At 39.9% G+C, this 17,720-nt stretch overlaps 1 protein-coding gene across 1 annotated transcript in view; it reads left to right on the forward strand.

Moving 5' to 3' along the window:
- mgat5b (alpha-1,6-mannosylglycoprotein 6-beta-N-acetylglucosaminyltransferase B) overlaps positions 1-17,720 on the forward strand; it is a 243,480-nt gene that overhangs the window by 152,896 nt on the left and 72,864 nt on the right. Inside the window, exons 6-8 of the mRNA XM_062970644.1 lie at positions 3,081-3,251; positions 5,228-5,392; positions 5,543-5,712. Coding sequence (XP_062826714.1) covers positions 3,081-3,251; positions 5,228-5,392; positions 5,543-5,712 — 506 coding nt within the window. The remainder of the gene's footprint in view (positions 1-3,080; positions 3,252-5,227; positions 5,393-5,542; positions 5,713-17,720) is intronic.

The raw sequence follows: 17,720 nt of genomic DNA on the forward strand, positions 1-17,720 counted from the left end.
TATATTGTGGTCTGGTGGTGATGGTAATTGTGTTTATTAGTTTCTAAGCTGGTAGCAGTCCCTACTAGTATCCAAACAACAGGCAGAACAAGGGAACGAAACTTTATCCTCATTCTCATTTGTTTCAGAACAATGCTATACTACCATTCTGGCCCCAGTCCTATTGTTAATCCTCACTAAAACAGATCCATTGAAGCAAACCATTCTACCATTGATTTAATTTGTCTATTTTCATTGGGACTAGCACACAAGATGCTTGCTTCTGTCTAACTGGGAAACCAAAAATGGACTTCTACGGGTACCAAGATGGCAGGAAATGCAATAGCCATTACAGCCAGTAAAATTGGCTCTCTTTGGTTTCTTCCTATCAGTAGCTGAAATATCATCATCTTGCTTTATCAGCTGCTGTGGAAACAGGATATGAACTCTGTGTGTGGGGCATTTCAGAGTGGTATAATAATTTGTTATGATGAAAGTTTTTGAAAAGGGTATTCACACACATTAAAACACTATTAAAAACAATCGCAACAAGCAGCACATCTAGGTACAACTAGCTAACCATAGAAGTAGAGCATTAATAGTCAACCTCAGAAGAATTTTATCTTTCTGCTGGTGGATGCATTGTTGAAAGAGGAGAATACTTAACATTTCCTATTCAAAAGGATCAAGCAGTGGAGCAGGTTAGAATAACGAAAAAGTACAAACAAAGGAGTGAGGTTACATGACTCCTTTGTGTAAAGCCTTAGCAACTAGGTTGCCCTGCATTGCATGATTAATGTGCTAATGTAGCATTTGCATCTGTATTAATTATTCATATACCAGCAATTGTGAGGAAGCTCCAATGGATTTATTGCCTTGCTTGTTTTTACTCTGGAGTGTTATCTGTGACCTGGGGAATAAGCTAAACACTGCAACCTGATGCTGGCTTCCCAGAAAAACACTTTGCCTCATGTAGTTCATATTCTTGACTTAAACAAGATACTAGGGATATAATCTTTTGCTCATTTCATTCTTCCATGGAGGACCTGCTTACTCCCCCGTTTTGTGCAAATACAACAAAACTATTTCCCTTTGCACAAATTAAAGTACGGTAGTTTTGTACTTTGTGTTAGTTGAACCTGCTTAGTCCAAATGATGTTTTTCATTGAAAATATAGTTGGAATGATCTAAGGTCCTCTCTTATAAATCTTGTTAGTTTGGCAGTCAATTTACTTTGCAAGGCTTTTGTAATGTGTTAAGACAGGATAAGAATATTTACATTTTTTTTCCAGTGCCTATATAGCAAAGGCATGACATTGCATGGTGGTGCCTTGGAGTGCAGCTGTATATCTGAGCACATGTTTAAAATGGATACAAATTATTTACACACACACATACATGAGAAATATGAGCCACTATTTAAATCTACATGCTTCCAATTGAGATACTTGACAAAAGGAATTAAATGCCAGATTAACAAGACACAAATGTGCCTTACTTTGATTGTCTCATCTACATGGAGGTCATTTTCTGCCATCACTTTCCATGGCTGGGTTAAATTTTAAATGTAATTTAATTGTTGGAGGCAGTAATTCGATCTCCTGTCTGGATGATTGGTGTGTTTTACATATTGGGAGTGGAAGGCTGTCTCCTGAGTGGATTCGTTTGTGTAGTTAAGTTTGGAAGAGGCTGGCACCAGCAATTATAGAGAATGATAGATCTCCACAGAGAAGCCTGAGGTTATTGCTTTGCATGCAAAATCACTTCCTGAGAACCTTGCTATATTTCTGCCTCCCAAGTATGAAGATGGTTGCTTTACATTTCTATGCTAGCGTACTGCTGTATTGATTTCTTACTTTGCCACTTTTGACACATACACGCTAGCATGCCTTTGTTCTGGCAAGGGCTGCAAAATTTATTTGTTTACTGTGATGACCGGTGCTGGTGGGAAGCACAGTGATAAGCAGGATAAACTTTGAGAGAGGTGAATTGATAGATACTACCAGAGCTTCATGACAAGGTATTATTTGCAATGTCATGAAAATATTTCTAAGGGGCGAAGGAAGTGTGTTAAATTGTTTTACAGCTGTTTCTCACATGACACAGACAGGAAGGCAACACTTAAATATATGTATGAATTTATACATGTAGGTCTGGTCCTTAAGTGTAGTAGTTGTCCCCTTGATTAGTGCCGTGAGCAAATTTTTATGAGGATTTCATGTATTCAGTTTCATGTATCAGATAAAGTGGATTCTGGTTCATAAAAAGCTTTTCTTAGTTTTTAAGATGCCGTGGAAATCCCTGGCGTTTCTAATATGGCTACACCTTTGGGAATCTAGTCATTCTGAACTGTTTTCACAGATTCTCTTGAATCATTTCCAGTCTGAAATGTTTCCTTTCTCCCTGAATCTTCTCAAGCTCAGCAAGAACTATGCCTGTTTTGACATTGCCAATAATTTCCCTAACACATTGCATGATAAAATCAGAAAGTAGATTATCTACTTTACACACTGGCAACGAAGGTCCGCATAGTGAAAGCAATGGTATTCCCCATAGTAACCTATGGCTGCGAGAGCTGGACCGTAAGGAAGGCTGAGCGAAGGAAGATAGATGCTTTTGAACTGCTGGAGGAAAATCCTGAAAGTGTCTTGGACCGCAAGAAGATCCAACCAGTCCATCCTCCAGGAAATAATGCCCAGCTGCTCACTGGAGGGAAGGATATTAGAGGCAAAGTTGAAGTATTTTGGCCACAACATGAGAAGACAGGAAAGCTTGGAGAAGATCACGATGCTGGGGAAAATGGAAGGAAAAAGGAAGAGAGGCCGACCAAGGGTGAGATGGATAGACAGTATCCTTGAAGTGACTGGCTCGACCTTGAAGGAACTGGGGGCTGCGACGGCCGACAGGGAGCTCTGGTGTAGGCTGGTCCATGAGGTCACGAAGAGTTGGAGACGACTGAACAAGTGAGACGATGACAAGATTATCTTTGAGAAATGTAGGCACCTTCTTGATTCAGATGTGAAGCACCATTCATTCCCCTTGAAAGCTACTTTGACTATCACAGGTGTAAAGGTCTTCCTAATACCCCATTTCTCTTGCAGTGGATGAGGGCCAGGTGGACATCAGACCCCTGCTATGCATTTTTTGGTGTGGATGGCACAGAATGCTCATTCCTCATCTACCTCAGCGAAGTTGAGTGGTTCTGCCCAGTGTTGCCTTGGCGGAACCAGACAGCAGCTTTACCTTCCACAAAGCCACTGCCCCGGGTGCAGGTGAGACTTGTAGGTTTGAGACTGTGCATGTTAAGTAACACTAGCTCATAACAAGCCAAAGCACATTTGTAAAGGAGGTGCTCCCTCAAGTGGTGAAATGTGCCCATTTGTCATAGTGTGAAATTGCCCCCATCTATATAGTTTGTGTGTAGCCTGCTTTGGTCACTGGAAGTTAAACACAGACTTAATTTGCAAGTCAGCTTGCAGAGGCAAGTATCCCTGAGGAAATCCTGTCATGGGAGGGGAAAGGGGTGTATTGAACTGGTTGTTGGAATATGCATTTCTTTTAAGATCTTGTTTGATTTTCAGCCACCTATTCTCTCCTGAAGCTTGTTAGATTAAATGTTCCAATAGAATAGGTACAGGGTTCCAAGGAAAAACAATGTACCAGAAAATCTCTTTGTAAAAAAAATCTATAGCAGTGAAACATTTCTGATGATGTTGGGCAAAGGCAGAAAGAAAATTGTAAGTCTAGACAGGACCTGAACTTTCCTGCCCACTAATCAGGATGTTCCACCTCCACTTTGGCTGGGCTAAGTGCCATTAAAGAATACAGTTTGGAAGATTTAATTTGTGGATTACAACATCCAATGGCTACACTAGCTCAGAGATGCTGAAATCTGAGGACCTCAAAAAGCAATTTTCTAAACTCTGGTAAAGAGGCACTTAAGATCCATTAGGCTGCTGTGTGGCGTGTTGTAAATTTATGCCTTTTCTTGTACATAGTCACACTCCTTTCAGAACCACATTAGCAGAATGCCTTGGTGGAAAGCGAGGAGTTGGTTAGGTCTCTCTCTTTCCCAAGCAGTTCTAGGAAGTTGAATCCCTCTTTACCCATTTGTCATAACCATTTGTCTGAAGGTTTTTGGAGTAAAGAGGAGAAAGATGAGGACTGTGTGTCTCCAATTCTTCAAGCCACCCTTATGAAGATTTTTAGAATTCCCCTTTGCCAAAATATTGTAGATGTTAAACAAGAATTCTTCAAGGGAATATGACAGATGCCCATTTTCCTAATTCTTAGACATCTTTCCCTAACGGCCTTCCTCTCAGTATATAATATATAATGAAATGAAGCTTAATTCAGTTCTCCCTTCCCCTGCATTTTATAACAGCTTCATAAAGATAAAATTACCTAATAACTGAGCACAGTCCCAGCAAATGCTGTAATGGTTCCTTTTCAGAATTTTTGATAGAATTTGGAAGTAATATCAGTTTAGTTTTCCAAGATATAATGCTATTCCAGGTCAATTTCACTCTGTTGAACCAGAAGGCAATACTGACATACTTATTTTATGTGGACTTTGCAAGCGCTTGACAATGTCTCTTGATGCCAACCAGATTGTTAACATATAATGGGCATATCTAACTCAGCTGGCAAGCGCTGATGGGATGCAAGCCAAATGGCACCACTGAGAACCAAGAGGGAGGGTCAGGAGGGTTGGAAAAACCCAGAAATGTATAACCTTGGGAAATGCCCATCTGCATAATGCAAATGCAGCCTATGAGGAACAGCATCGTCTATGGACAGTGACTGCTTAATGTTTATTGGGGTGTGCAAAATGGGGGAATAGGGAAGAAAGAAACAGATTGGAGTATTCTGGAGAAGGACAAGGCTGCTGGCTTGAACCCTGAATAGGAACATGCCAGTCTGCTCTGCAACATTTTGTTTCAGAAGGTAACACTTGTATTCATATAGAAATCATCTCCACTCTCTATATTAGAATTAATTACCAAAATGGCCTTCTGCATATTGCCAGCCTCTGTCTAGCCATCAGTGCTCAAAATAGCTCTAATATAGCTATGGATTTTATCTTCAGTCTTCTTCAAAATATTGTAGAGACAATGGGGAGAGTGAGAAAAAAAATGTATGTGCAGAGGCCTAAAAAACTTGGAAAGTGGGTTTATGTGGACCCTGGGGCCTTGCATTATCTAGAACAACCTACTTATATCCTCTCCTCCTCCCTCGTCCTTCCTAGGCAGCTTTTCAGAGAGACTTATCCTACCTCCTGGAACTGATTGGCAGCGGCAAGGAGTCTTTGATCTTCATGAAGAAAAGGATCCGGCATTTGACTGCACAGTGGCTGAAGGCTTCCCATAAACTGGAAGAGAAATTACAGGGCAAACAGAGAGATCAAAAACAGGTAGACAGTTACATCAGTTGCTTGAGAACCAAACTGTCCATGTGGCATTATTAGAGTGAAATGCTTGACTTGCTGTGTGCTCTCTGGATTTGTTTCCTTTTCTTAATGGACCTCCTCCTTGTTTACCTCCTTCTCTCTTTCTTCCCCCAGATTTTGATCCACATTGGCTTCTTGACAGAAGAATCGGGAGATGTTTTCAGCCCTCGTGTGTTAAAAGGGGGTCCACTGGGAGAGATGGTCCAATGGGCAGATATCCTTGCTGTCCTTTTCATCCTTGGCCATAGCCTGAAAATCACAGTCTCTTTGAAAGAACTCCAGAGGTGGGTTTGGTAATGAAACACCATCTTTAAACATAATCATGGCATGGAAAGAGACAGGTCCTTTCTGGTCACTGGTACTCTGCTTGTTTTTCATGTTGCCAGAAGAACCCTGCCTCATCTCCCTCTTTCCTTTCCTTTCCTTTCCTTTCCTTTCCTTTCCTTTCCTTTCCTTTCCTTTCCTTTCCTTTCCTTTCCTTTCCTCTCCTCTCCTCTCCTCTCCTCTCCTCTCCTCTCCTCTCCTTTCTATATCTAACATGGTTTTTGGGAGTCATCTGTTAGATAGCTACCATTTAAAAAAAGGTACAAGGCTCACATGAAAACAGGAGTAGGGTTGTGGATGATGCTGACGAGAACAACAGTGATCGATGGTGATGATCAGTAATAGCAATTTCATCACCACCACTATGACCTGTGCTATTACCAATCTGAAGGGAACAGAAGGTCTTGCCCTTTCCTATATTTTGTTCTCACATGATTGGAAATAAGAAGTTTGGACATAGTACCTTCTACTTTGGAAGACCTTAACTGTCTGTCTCCTTTCCAGCAACTCAAAATGCCAGATTCTGCCCAGAAAATTCTAGGAATATTTGGTATTTATTTTAATCAGAATGGTAGAGGCAAAAATAATTTCTCAGAATGCTCTTGAATGATAAAAAACAAAAGAAAATCCATCTTTGGATAGAAAAGGAGATAAGCTTATACTTGATTACAAGAGCTCCTAAAATTGTCCTTGGTGTGGGATAAGCTAGCAGCCATTTTTGGAGTTTAGTCTCATGGAAACTCCTTTCCCAGAAGGGTAAAGTAATAGGTGAGAAGGAATCAAAAGACTTGAGCCTATAGATCAAAGAAAGAAAGAAAGAAAGAAAGAAAGAAAGAAAGAAAGAAAGAAAGAAAGAAAGAAAGAAAGAAAGATGGGGACCCCCCCCCCCCAATTAATCACTTTGTACTAAAAAAGTTTATTTGCTTTTTCTTCCAACAGAAATAGCTAGTCTAGTGCCTACTGGTGATTATTATGACAGTATCCACATAACACTTCAACCTGGTTGTTGTTTTTGTTGTTGTTGTAGTTGTTGTTGTTATCCTGTCATAAAAATAAGAGGGAAACTATTTAGCTCATACAAAATTATAGTTTGATGCTTATTTCTTTAGGTGGGTAATAAAAACAAGAGAAAGAGCAAGGAGTGGTATAGATAAAAATGCATGTCAAATACATGTCCAGTAGAGTCTCACTTATCCAAGATAAACAGGCCGGCAGAACATTGGATAAGCGAAAATCTTGGATAATTAGGAGGGATTAAGAAAAAAAGCCTATTAAACATCAAATTACATTATGATTTTACAAATTAAGCACCAAAACATCATGTTTTACAAGAAATTGACAGAAAAAGCAGTTCAATACACAGTAATGTTATGTAGTAATTACTGTATTTATGAATTTAGCACCAAAACATCGCAACATTTACTACAAAAAAATGACTATTAAAAGGCAGACTGCCTTGGATAATAAAGAACCTTGGATAAGTGAAGCTTGGATAAGTGAGACTCTACTGTATTTTAGTTAGAGTGGGTAAAGAAAGGGCCTCGGAATAAATTACTCAAATTTTTTAAGCTGCTAAAAGTGTTAGCAATTTTCATGCTTGTTCATTCATTCCATTCTTCTGTCTCTGCTGTTACTGTACCACTCCAAAATGGGGGAGCTGTTTCTCATCCATAAAAAAAACCCAACCCATTAGGATTTCCATAGAGAACATAAGGATGTAATTCCTGAGAACAAACCAAATTTAGTTAATTTTCTCATTTATTTGCTTCTTTGGATTGATCCTATTGTCGTATAATAATAATAATAATAATAATAATAATAATAATAATAACAACAACAACAACAACAACAACAACAACAACAACAACTTTATTTTTGTATCCCACCTCCATATCCCTGAAGAGACCCACGGCGGCTCACATGAGGATAAGCACAACAGCACAAGTTAAAACACAGAACAATTAATTAAAAACATTATAACTACATAAAACAATAAAACACATCAACAGAATTAAAGCCAGGGCAATAAAAATAACCAAACATTCAGAGGGTAAAATTGTGTAGAACTCTGAATAGGGCTCCTAGGAGGTATAAGGGCGAACAAAAATAAGGGCAGAGGAGCAATCTCAGTAAACACTAAAACCCTAAAGGGTAAGGAACAGTGATAAAGTGCGGTAACTGATAATGAGTTGTAAGTCGACTGAGTATCTAGTAGGACTGCTTGGTCAAAATCGCACTGGAACATCCATGTCTTTAGGTCTTTGTGAAAGGTGAACAGGGTAGGTGCCAGTCTGATTTCTCTGGGGAGAGAGTTCCAGAGCCAAGGGGCCACCATCGAGAAGGCCCTCTCCCTCATCCCCACCAATCGTGCTTGAGACGAAGGCAGAAGTGAGAGAAGGGCCTCCTAGGCAGATCTTAAGGCCCGTGTGGGTTGGTAGAGGAGGAGGTGATCATGAAGATAAGCAGGTCCTGAACCGTTTATGGTACATCTTCACTGTAGAATTAATGCAGTTTGACATCACTTTAACTGCCATGGCTCAATTCTATGGAAATCTGGGATCTGGTGAGGCGCCAGCACTCATTGGCAGAAGTCTAAAGACCTCATAAAACTGTAACTCCCATGATTCCATACCACTGAACCATGGTAGTAAAGTCGTATCAAATTGCATTGATTTTATAGTGTAAATGGACCACTAATCATTGAGAGAATGGAGGGTAAACATACTCCTTTTGGGATGATGTTTTTAGAATAGACAAAAGCTTTTCTTTTTACTGTAATGACATCCACATCCTTCAAATAGTCAAAAATGGTGAAAGGACATTTCCATACTGATGAAAGTGTTTCACATAAAGCTCCTCCTGCTTCACCATTGTGCTACTTAAAGCTCAGACTGAGTTGCAGAAAGCAATTATCCTAAATAATGGGGATTGCTCCTGATGAGGTTTAAGAACAAGAATGAGCAAACAGGATCACAGCAGGCATGTGCTGATTAGTATTTAACATTTGCTGATTCAGTCTGAATAGCACAGTCCCTTATCAGCACTAGCTTTTTTTGCCATTCTCAAAAACAAAATAGAACAAATCAAACCTTAGTGCCAAAGTAAACGTTATAGGAAACAAAGGTAAATGCAACGGGAGAGAGCTTCACATCTTGTTCTTTGTTCGAAATGTGAAGTTTCAATGCCCTCATCTTCTCATTCCACTATCATCGCATTAAACAGTTTACTGGTTTTGCTAACTTTCAACAATTGAGGAGTGGGGGTGGAAAACACTCAACATAATGATGTTTGGATATTGGGCCAGTTGTTATAGATGGTGTGAGAGAGAAATGATTATCTGTAATGCTTGGGATTGGAAGTGTTTTGGATTTTTTTTTCTGATTTTGAAATCCCCCTATTTGCATATATGTACTTAATGAGGTATCTTGGAGATAGAACCCAAGTCTAAATACAAAATTTATTTATAGTTCATATACACCCTATACTCACAGTCTGAAGGCAATTTAGATTTTTTCCCCATAATTTTATACATGAAACAAAAGTTGGTGTACATTGGACCGTCAAAAAGCAAATGTGTTACTCCACCCATGTGAACGATGTCAGGTTTTGGAATATTTTGGATTTTGGAATTCCAGATAAAGGATGCTCAATGTGTGTTTGGTATTCCTGTTCAAATCAGTATTCACAGTACAGGGAAAATGTGGCCTAGTAGATGCTGTTGCTCTGCCTCTCCCATAATCCCTCATTATTGGCTATGTTGGCTAGTGCTGTTGGGAATTAAAATTGGGCAAGATTCAAAGGGATGTCCTGGGAGAAGGGCAGGAAAATATTATACTTTGTGTTGGCCAAAATTTCTGTTGTTATAGTATTTTCTGGTAGAGTTCAATGCCATACTCTGCCCCCATGGTCGGAAAAATAATAGGTAGAAGAAGCCTCTGCGTTCACTTTATATCTCACCCTTTTTCTCTGATGACTGGTGGATACTTAGATCTCTTTCTGAATGTTATTCCCCTTTCATCAGCCCCCAATTGACTCTTCCAGTTTTCATGAGCAGAGAATATACATAGCATAATTTCTTTAGCTCTTTTCTCAATATACTGTGGCATGCTCAGGTTTTGTAAGACAGCATACCCATAAACTATCTCTTTTCATAACATTTAAAGGACAGGCAAGGGGACTCCTTGTTCAGTGAAGCCGCTACTCTATTTTTTAAAACTTAATTCTGCTTTCTAGCTGTATGAGTAATTTCCCCCTGCAAATCATTTCTTCTTCTTCTACATCGCACCCACAGAATGGTTAGGACAGGGGCCATCTGGTGATGTAGTTAATAGGGATTGTAACTGAAGGATGTGTCAAATGTCTTGGTGGTGCTTAAAACTGTAAAGCACTTAATTATGACTGTTGAATCTTCAGGCAGGGCCTTGAGCAGAGTTAGAGTGGTTTAGCCTGTAGAGCTATATCTTTATGACTCCTTTGCTTCAGCATGTGCTAATTTGGTTTGTACTGTACTTCAACTAGCAGTCGAAATACATGGTAATGGGATCTATTTTTTCCTCACCCTATCTTCACTGTGAATTGGATGAGGGTCACAGTGCAGCCTTCTGGTATCACCCGACAGTACATATATTTTGTTTGCACACGGAGGTCAGATTTCTTTCAGTTCCTTTTGCAGACAGAGAATTGGCAATGGTCCAGTGTCATTTTTCTGCATTTAGTTAGCTCCTTCCATTACATTATAAGAAATGCACAATTTTTTGGAGTTGCTATTTCCCTTCTCATCCCATAATAAATCTGTGAGTTAGAATAAATGAGCTAGATTAAGGGCCACAATTTTATGAACAGTCCATGCCACTTTCTCCTCTTTCTCAATGCAGAGCAAAAGAGAAGGTTAGGACAAAATGATCTGAATCTTATTGCTAGATAGAGCTATTGCTACTGAATCAATTGGATTTGTTTATATATTGACTCATCAGTCAACTATTGTTCCTGTGGGTCTCATCATCATATCATCATTGGCTACTGCTTGTAGCCGAATATGATTGTCTTCCAAGAGTCATGCCAGTGGGTCCATAAGTTACTGTAGAGACCTATTCTGAATCAAATGGTCTTTTGCAACAGGAAAATAGATTTTGAGGTGGAAGGTGGTCCCAACAAGGATTTTCTTGACATTTCTTCATCCTGTCACATTTCTCCCTTTCACCTTTTCACAATCCATAGCAGATGACCTCCAGTTGAAAGCTTGAGCACCAGGACTTCCCAGTTCTCAGTATTTATTTCACATTTTTTTAAGATTTATCTTTAAGCCTGTCTTGAAATCTCTTTTGCTGTTTATCAACATTCCATTTTCCTTTCTTGAGCTGAGAGTAAAGCAACTGCTTTGGGAGACAGTGATTGTGCATTTGAACAATGTGGCCGGTCCAGCAAAGTTGATGCCAGGGAATCATTGCTTCAGTGCTGCTGGCTTCTTCCAGAATGCCTTCCCAAGAGATTTGCAGGATTTTTAGAAAGCAACGCTGATGGAATTGTTCCAGGAGTCAAGAGTGATGTTCTAGATGGTCCATATTTCTCAGATTTAAAATACAGTTGGGAGGACAGTAACTTTATAAACAAACATCTTGATGTCTCTACAAATGCCCCAACCTTGAATACTCTCTGCTTCATTCAAAAAATGCTATGCTCACAGAGCTCAAGTGGTTTTATATTTTATAGTTTTCTAGCATTACATCATTTCTGACATTGTAGAGGGATTGGTTGATGCTTATTGGTAGAACATTTTGGTTTTCTTGCTATTCAATGAGAAGCCAAGCTTTTCATATCCTTCTGTTAATGGGTTTAAAGTGGCTCGTAGATATTTCTCTGAATGAGCACATACTATGTTATTGTCAGCATATTGGAGATCTATAACAGAAGTTATGACCTTACTTTTGGCTTTCAGCCTGCTGAGGTTAAAGAACTTGCCATCTGTCAGATGCCTTGGGCTAGAACGGGAAAGGCCCAAATAATAATAATAATAATAATAATAATAATAATAATAATAATAATAATCCCCCCCGCAGGTGCCACCTTGACGTGGTGGGGGGGCTTAACTGCTCCAATGTTGACTGAGGGCTGTGCTGGCGGTAGTGTAACTGCCGGTAGGTCCAACCAAGCCAGAGAGGCCTCAGCTGAGGAGCAGAACTAAGAGCAGAACTAAGAGCACCTAACCCATTAGCATTATGGAGAAACAAACCCAAACGAAGTCTATACTGGCTCGGTCATCGCCCAGGATAAAAAGGACCACGGTGGATGCTGCTGATTCTGGACATCCATTGACAAGTGGGCTACGGAATCATCAAACCCCAAATGAACAGTCACAGAAGCGGCAGAAATACACAATGCCAGAAAACCGCACAATTATGAAATGCTACTACAAATCTGAACCTCAAAGGCATGGCTACCAAAAAAGGATGCATCAACTGTGGAAACAAGAGTACCCTGACTCACAGATAACAGAACCCCGACTGGCTGACCAACGAAGATTCATAATCAGAAACAAAGTGTTCAGTGAAGTTGAACTCGAAGAAATCCAGAAAATTTGCAAAGTAAATTACCATCAGACCACAGCACAGACAGCAGCAGAGACTCCAGCAACACTTGGAATGGTGGAACAGATTGAACCAGAAGAAAGTGTGGAGCTTTTGCAAGAATTTCATGAACCAGCACTTGAAACATCTGCTGAACCACCAGGAACCTTGACAGCAAGACAACAAGAGCTCAAGGATAAGATCATGGCTCCTGCTGCAGCAAATGCAATAAGAAAGCGGCTCCCAACTCTAAAAACAGTGCTCAAGAGACACCTGGCGCCTCTCATGAAAGATGTGAATGCAGTACTCTCCACTGTCCAAATAACATCAATTGAACAAACAAACCAGTATGCCTACAGTGCAGCAGTGATAGTAACAGAAGAGCTTGGGCTCCTACAACCAAAGCAGCCCCAAAGAAAATCGACTGGAAAACCAAAGTGGAAGGTCAGGCTAGAGTTGAAAATCAAAAAGCTTAGATCAGATGCAAGTAACATGAAAAATATGAAAGAGAAGAAACTGAAGAATGACAAAATCAAGCAATACCTGATCCGAAAGTACTGGCTGAACACCAGAAAAATTGAAGAAGCTTTGGAAATTGTGAAAAAACAAATTACAGCAACAGCCAGAAAAATTGAAAGGTATGAAGCCAGAATCATCCAGTACAGACAAAATCAACTGTTTCAATCAGACCAAAGACGGTTCTATCAGAGCCTGAACCAAAAAACAGACACAGTAACCATAAAGCCAGAGAAAACTGCAACAACGAAGTTCTGGAAAGAGCTTTGGGAAAATAATAAGAACTACAACAAAAACGCTGGGTGGATAAAGGAGTTTGAAGGAAAATTCTCACAGAACAAAATGGAACAGATGGAAATAACAACTGAAATGATCAGCAAACGAGTGCAAAAAGTCAAGAACTGGACATCGCCTGGTACTGATCAACTTCATGGATTTTGGCTCAAACATCTGATTAGTTTACATGGAAAAATGGCCCAACAATTCAATGAGATGCTGCAGAAAGGAAGTATCAGTGAATGGCTAACAACTGGAAGAACATACCTGATACAAAAGGATCCAGCAAAAGGAGCAGCACCAGGAAACTACAGGCCAATAACATGTCTGCCCACTATGTTTAAACTACTGACTGGCATCATAACTGACAGAATTCAAGACTATCTTGAAAAAAAAAAAACATCTTGCCAGATGAACAGAAAGGCAACAAATGGAAAAGCAGGGGCACAAAAGACCAGTTACTAATTGACAAAATGATTCTGGAGAACTGTAAGAGCCGAAAAGCTAATCTTCACATGACGTGGATTGACTACAAAAAGGCCTTTGACTCACTCCCACACAGCTGGATCATCAAGTGCCTGGACGCCATCGGGATTAGTAAAAATGTTGGCACCTTCATTGAAAACATGATGGAGCACTGGAAAACTGAACTGTTTGTTGGAAATGAAAGTTATGGACTTGTCAACATCAGGAGAGGAATTTTCCAGGGAGACTCATTGTCCCCTCTGCTTTTCATTATTGCCATGATCCCTCTGTCAACAATCTTACAAAAAACAAATCTCGGCTACCAAACATCTAAGAATTCTCATAAAATTTCACATTTGATGTACATGGATGACCTGAAGCTGTATGGGAAAACGGAAACTGAAATCCAATCTCTGACCAACACTGTCCGAATTTTTAGCACTGATATCAACATGGAGTTTGGTTTGGACAAATGTTCGACAGTGGCATTGAAGAAGGGAAAAATAATTGAAAGTGAGGGCATCAATATGCCCAATGGCCAAACAATAAAGTGTCACCAGCCAGAGGCCTATAAATATCTGGGCATATTACAGCTGGACAACATCAAGCATGAACATGTGAAGACTGTGGTCAGTAAAGAATACACACAAAGGGTCAGAAAAATTCTCAAAAGCAAGCTCAATGGAGGCAACACCATCAAGGCCATAAACACCTGGGCCATACCTGTCATAAGATATACTGCTGGCATTATAAATGGGACACAGGCGGAACTGGACAATTTGGACAGAAAAACAAGAAAACTCATGACCATTCATCATTCACTGCACCCTCGCAGTGATGTTGACCGGCTGTATCTGCCTAGAAGATCAGGGGGCAGAGGACTCTTGCAAGTAAAACAAGCAGTCAAAGAAGAAGAACATGCCCTGGCAGAATATGTAAAACAAAGTGAAGAACCTGCTTTGATTGAAGTCAAAAATCAGAAACTCCTCAAAGCACAGCAGACAAAAAACCAGTACAAGAAAACCGCACTACAAACTAGAGCTGACAGCTGGCACAACAAAACACTGCATGGAAAGTTCCTTGACAAAATTGAAGGAAAAGCTGATAAAGAGAAGACCTGGCTCTGGCTCACGAATGGGACCCTGAAGAAGGAGACAGAAGGCCTGATCCTTGCAGCCCAGGAGCAAGCCATCAGAACAAATGCAATTAAGGCCAAGATCGAAAAATCAGTTGATGACCCAAAGTGCAGACTGTGCAAGGAAACCAATGAAACCATTGATCATATCCTCAGCTGCTGTAAGAAAATTGCACAGACAGACTACAAACAGAGGCACAACAATGTGGCCCAAATGATTCATTGGAACCTATGCCTCAAGTATCACCTCCCTGCAGTTAAGAACTGGTGGGATCACAAACCTGCAAAGGTTGTGGAAAATGAACACGCAAAGATACTGTGGCACTTCCGAATCCAGACTGACAAAGTTCTGGAACACAACACACCAGACATCACAGTTGTGGAAAAGAACAAGGTTTGAATCATTGATGTTGCCATCCCAGGTGACAGTCGCATTGAAGAAAAACAACAGGAAAAACTCAGCCGCTATCAGGACCTCAAGATTGAACTTCAAAGACTCTGGCAGAAACCAGTGTAGGTGGTCCCGGTGGTGATGGGCACACTGGGTGCCGTGCCAAAAGATCTCAGCCGGCATTTGGAAACAATAGACATTGACAAAATTACGATCTGCCAACTGCAAAAGGCCACCTTACTGGGATCTGCACGCATCATCCGAAAATACATCACACAGTCCTAGACACTTGGGAAGTGTTCGACTTGTGATTTTGTGAAACGAAATCCAGCATATCTATCTTGTTTGCTGTGTCATACAACGTCGTTGTGTCAATAATAATAATAATAATAATAATAATAATAATAATAATAATAATACTTTATTTATACCCCGCCACCATCTCCCTGTGGGGACTCGGGACGGCTCACAATGTTATAAAAGTAACAGCGCAAATACATTAACAATATACACAGTTTAAAACACAAGAAGATGATAAAACAGAAGTTAAAACAAAGGTTTATACAACAGTAATAATATCAAACAACCACCAATGCCATTCAGTTAACTTCAAAGGTGGGGGGGCTTCATGAAGCCATGAAGCTCATTAGTTACTTCTGCCTATCTTCAGTCTTTCCCTTCCAGGATTCCTATGTACATCATCTTGAATCCTATCAAGGCAAGGCAGAATATAAAAGTAAGAAAATAAAATGTGCTCTTTCTTCTTGCCACTTCCTTCAAATATGGTAGGGTAAAGAAACCGAAATAATAAATTTTTCCTATGGACCAATTAAGGTGTAGGCAACTAATTTTGTGCTGTCTGATTGTTTGATGGACTGGTGAGCCTGGGGTGGATGGGTTCGATTTAAGTCTGTTTACACACAGTATTTCCTTTTCAATTGGTTAAAAATGTTGATGGCTGGTTCAGTGACAGACTTGGAGACTCACTCTCTCATCCTTTGTGGTAGATGGGTGATACATGACATATCCCATTGTACTTTTTTGTGAATCTAGAAAAGTGGTAAGTTAAAAGGAAGGACTTGTGAGGTTTTACCACCACAGCATTATAATCCCACCACCAAATACATGCCCCCCCCCAAATTGTATGCTTGCCAAAATGCAAGCTAATTCCTGTGTTTAATTTGTTCTCCTCCCTAAAGTCCAGTTTTGCCACAAGCTTTGAAAGATTGCACCCTGCAGCTTAAATGCATTTGCATAATTGCCTTAATTTGCTCAATAAATTCCAGTTGAAGAATGCAAAAATTTAACTGGAATGTGTGTGAATATTGTAGCATCCTGGCTGTAAACTTGTGAGAAGAGTTAGCATTTATATATCTTCTGCATCTACCACTCCCTCAAATCTCACTTGGAAGCAAAAAACATCTGCTTGCCCCCTGGCTCCCATAGTTAAAGTCAATGCATGCATTTCGTTGTTTTTCCATTCCCTTGCATTTCTTGGTGAATTTGTTAGCATCTCTTTTATGTCTTCTGACAGCCAAGAGGTGAAATGTACTTGATTATCTCGTGCAAACCACACTAAGGAAGGTTGTAACATCAGCAGCAATTTGCAGCTCCTGGGAAAGACTGTGCAAGTGTCAAGCTGAATCAGTTTAGGTTGCAGAGAGGTTCCATTGTCTATAACATTTGTGCTGTGCGTAGAGACTTTTCAGGTGGAAATGAATGTAGCTGGTTGTACAGTGCTAAATAGAGGGCAACATCCCTCTGCTGTCAAAGAGAGAAGCAAACAAACTGGGCTTTGCAAAACATGCTTATTGATGATACTAAGATATCATTTCTACCTCCATCTCAGGTACTTTATTTGCATGTGTAAGTGGGGTGTTGCTGTAGAATGCCACTGCTAGAATTCTTATGTGTTCTATGTAGATGCTGGCAAAGGAGAAATGTGTGACATGCTGGGGAGGTAAAGAATATCCACAAATATTCTAATTCTCAATCAGAAGGGATGACATAACTCATTAAGAATTTCCTCTTATATTTTCTGATTATTTATTTGTTCATTTGCATTTCAGGATATGTTTGTTTTCATTTGTGCCAAAAGTTGGACAAAAATGTATTTGTGTGCCACCCACAACAAAGTATTTATGTGAACTATATTTGTGTGCAAAACTATATGTTTGAACAAAGCCAAGATGCCCCAGCTCCTAGAGGAGATCAAGAAGAAATGTGAAAAGAAGGAAACAGTAACCCTCTGAAATGTATCTATCTAGGGAATTTATCACACAATGCCAGCAAATCATATTTTCAGCAGGACATCAGCATCTTTGCCTTGATCATATCACATGACATTACCCCTTTCTCGTTGCTTTCCCAGTGGGAGACTATTGGAAGGCATTTCTTTTTCCAAGGGAAGTTTTTAGGGGGTTGTTTTGTCTTTGTAAAGATGTTTTCTAGGATGTCTCCCACTAGTAGCAGGAAAGGAGCAACATCATATGATATGTCCAAGGCAAAGACACTATTATCCTCCTGTGATTACGATTTGCTTACTTTGTGTGATAAACTACTTGTAAGAAGGTCAGAAGGAAGGTCAGCATTGGACAAAGCAGAGAAGGGACAATTGAGGAA

Source organism: Anolis carolinensis, chromosome 2 (genome assembly GCF_035594765.1).
Source record: "Anolis carolinensis isolate JA03-04 chromosome 2, rAnoCar3.1.pri, whole genome shotgun sequence".
NCBI lineage: Eukaryota > Metazoa > Chordata > Lepidosauria > Squamata > Dactyloidae > Anolis > Anolis carolinensis.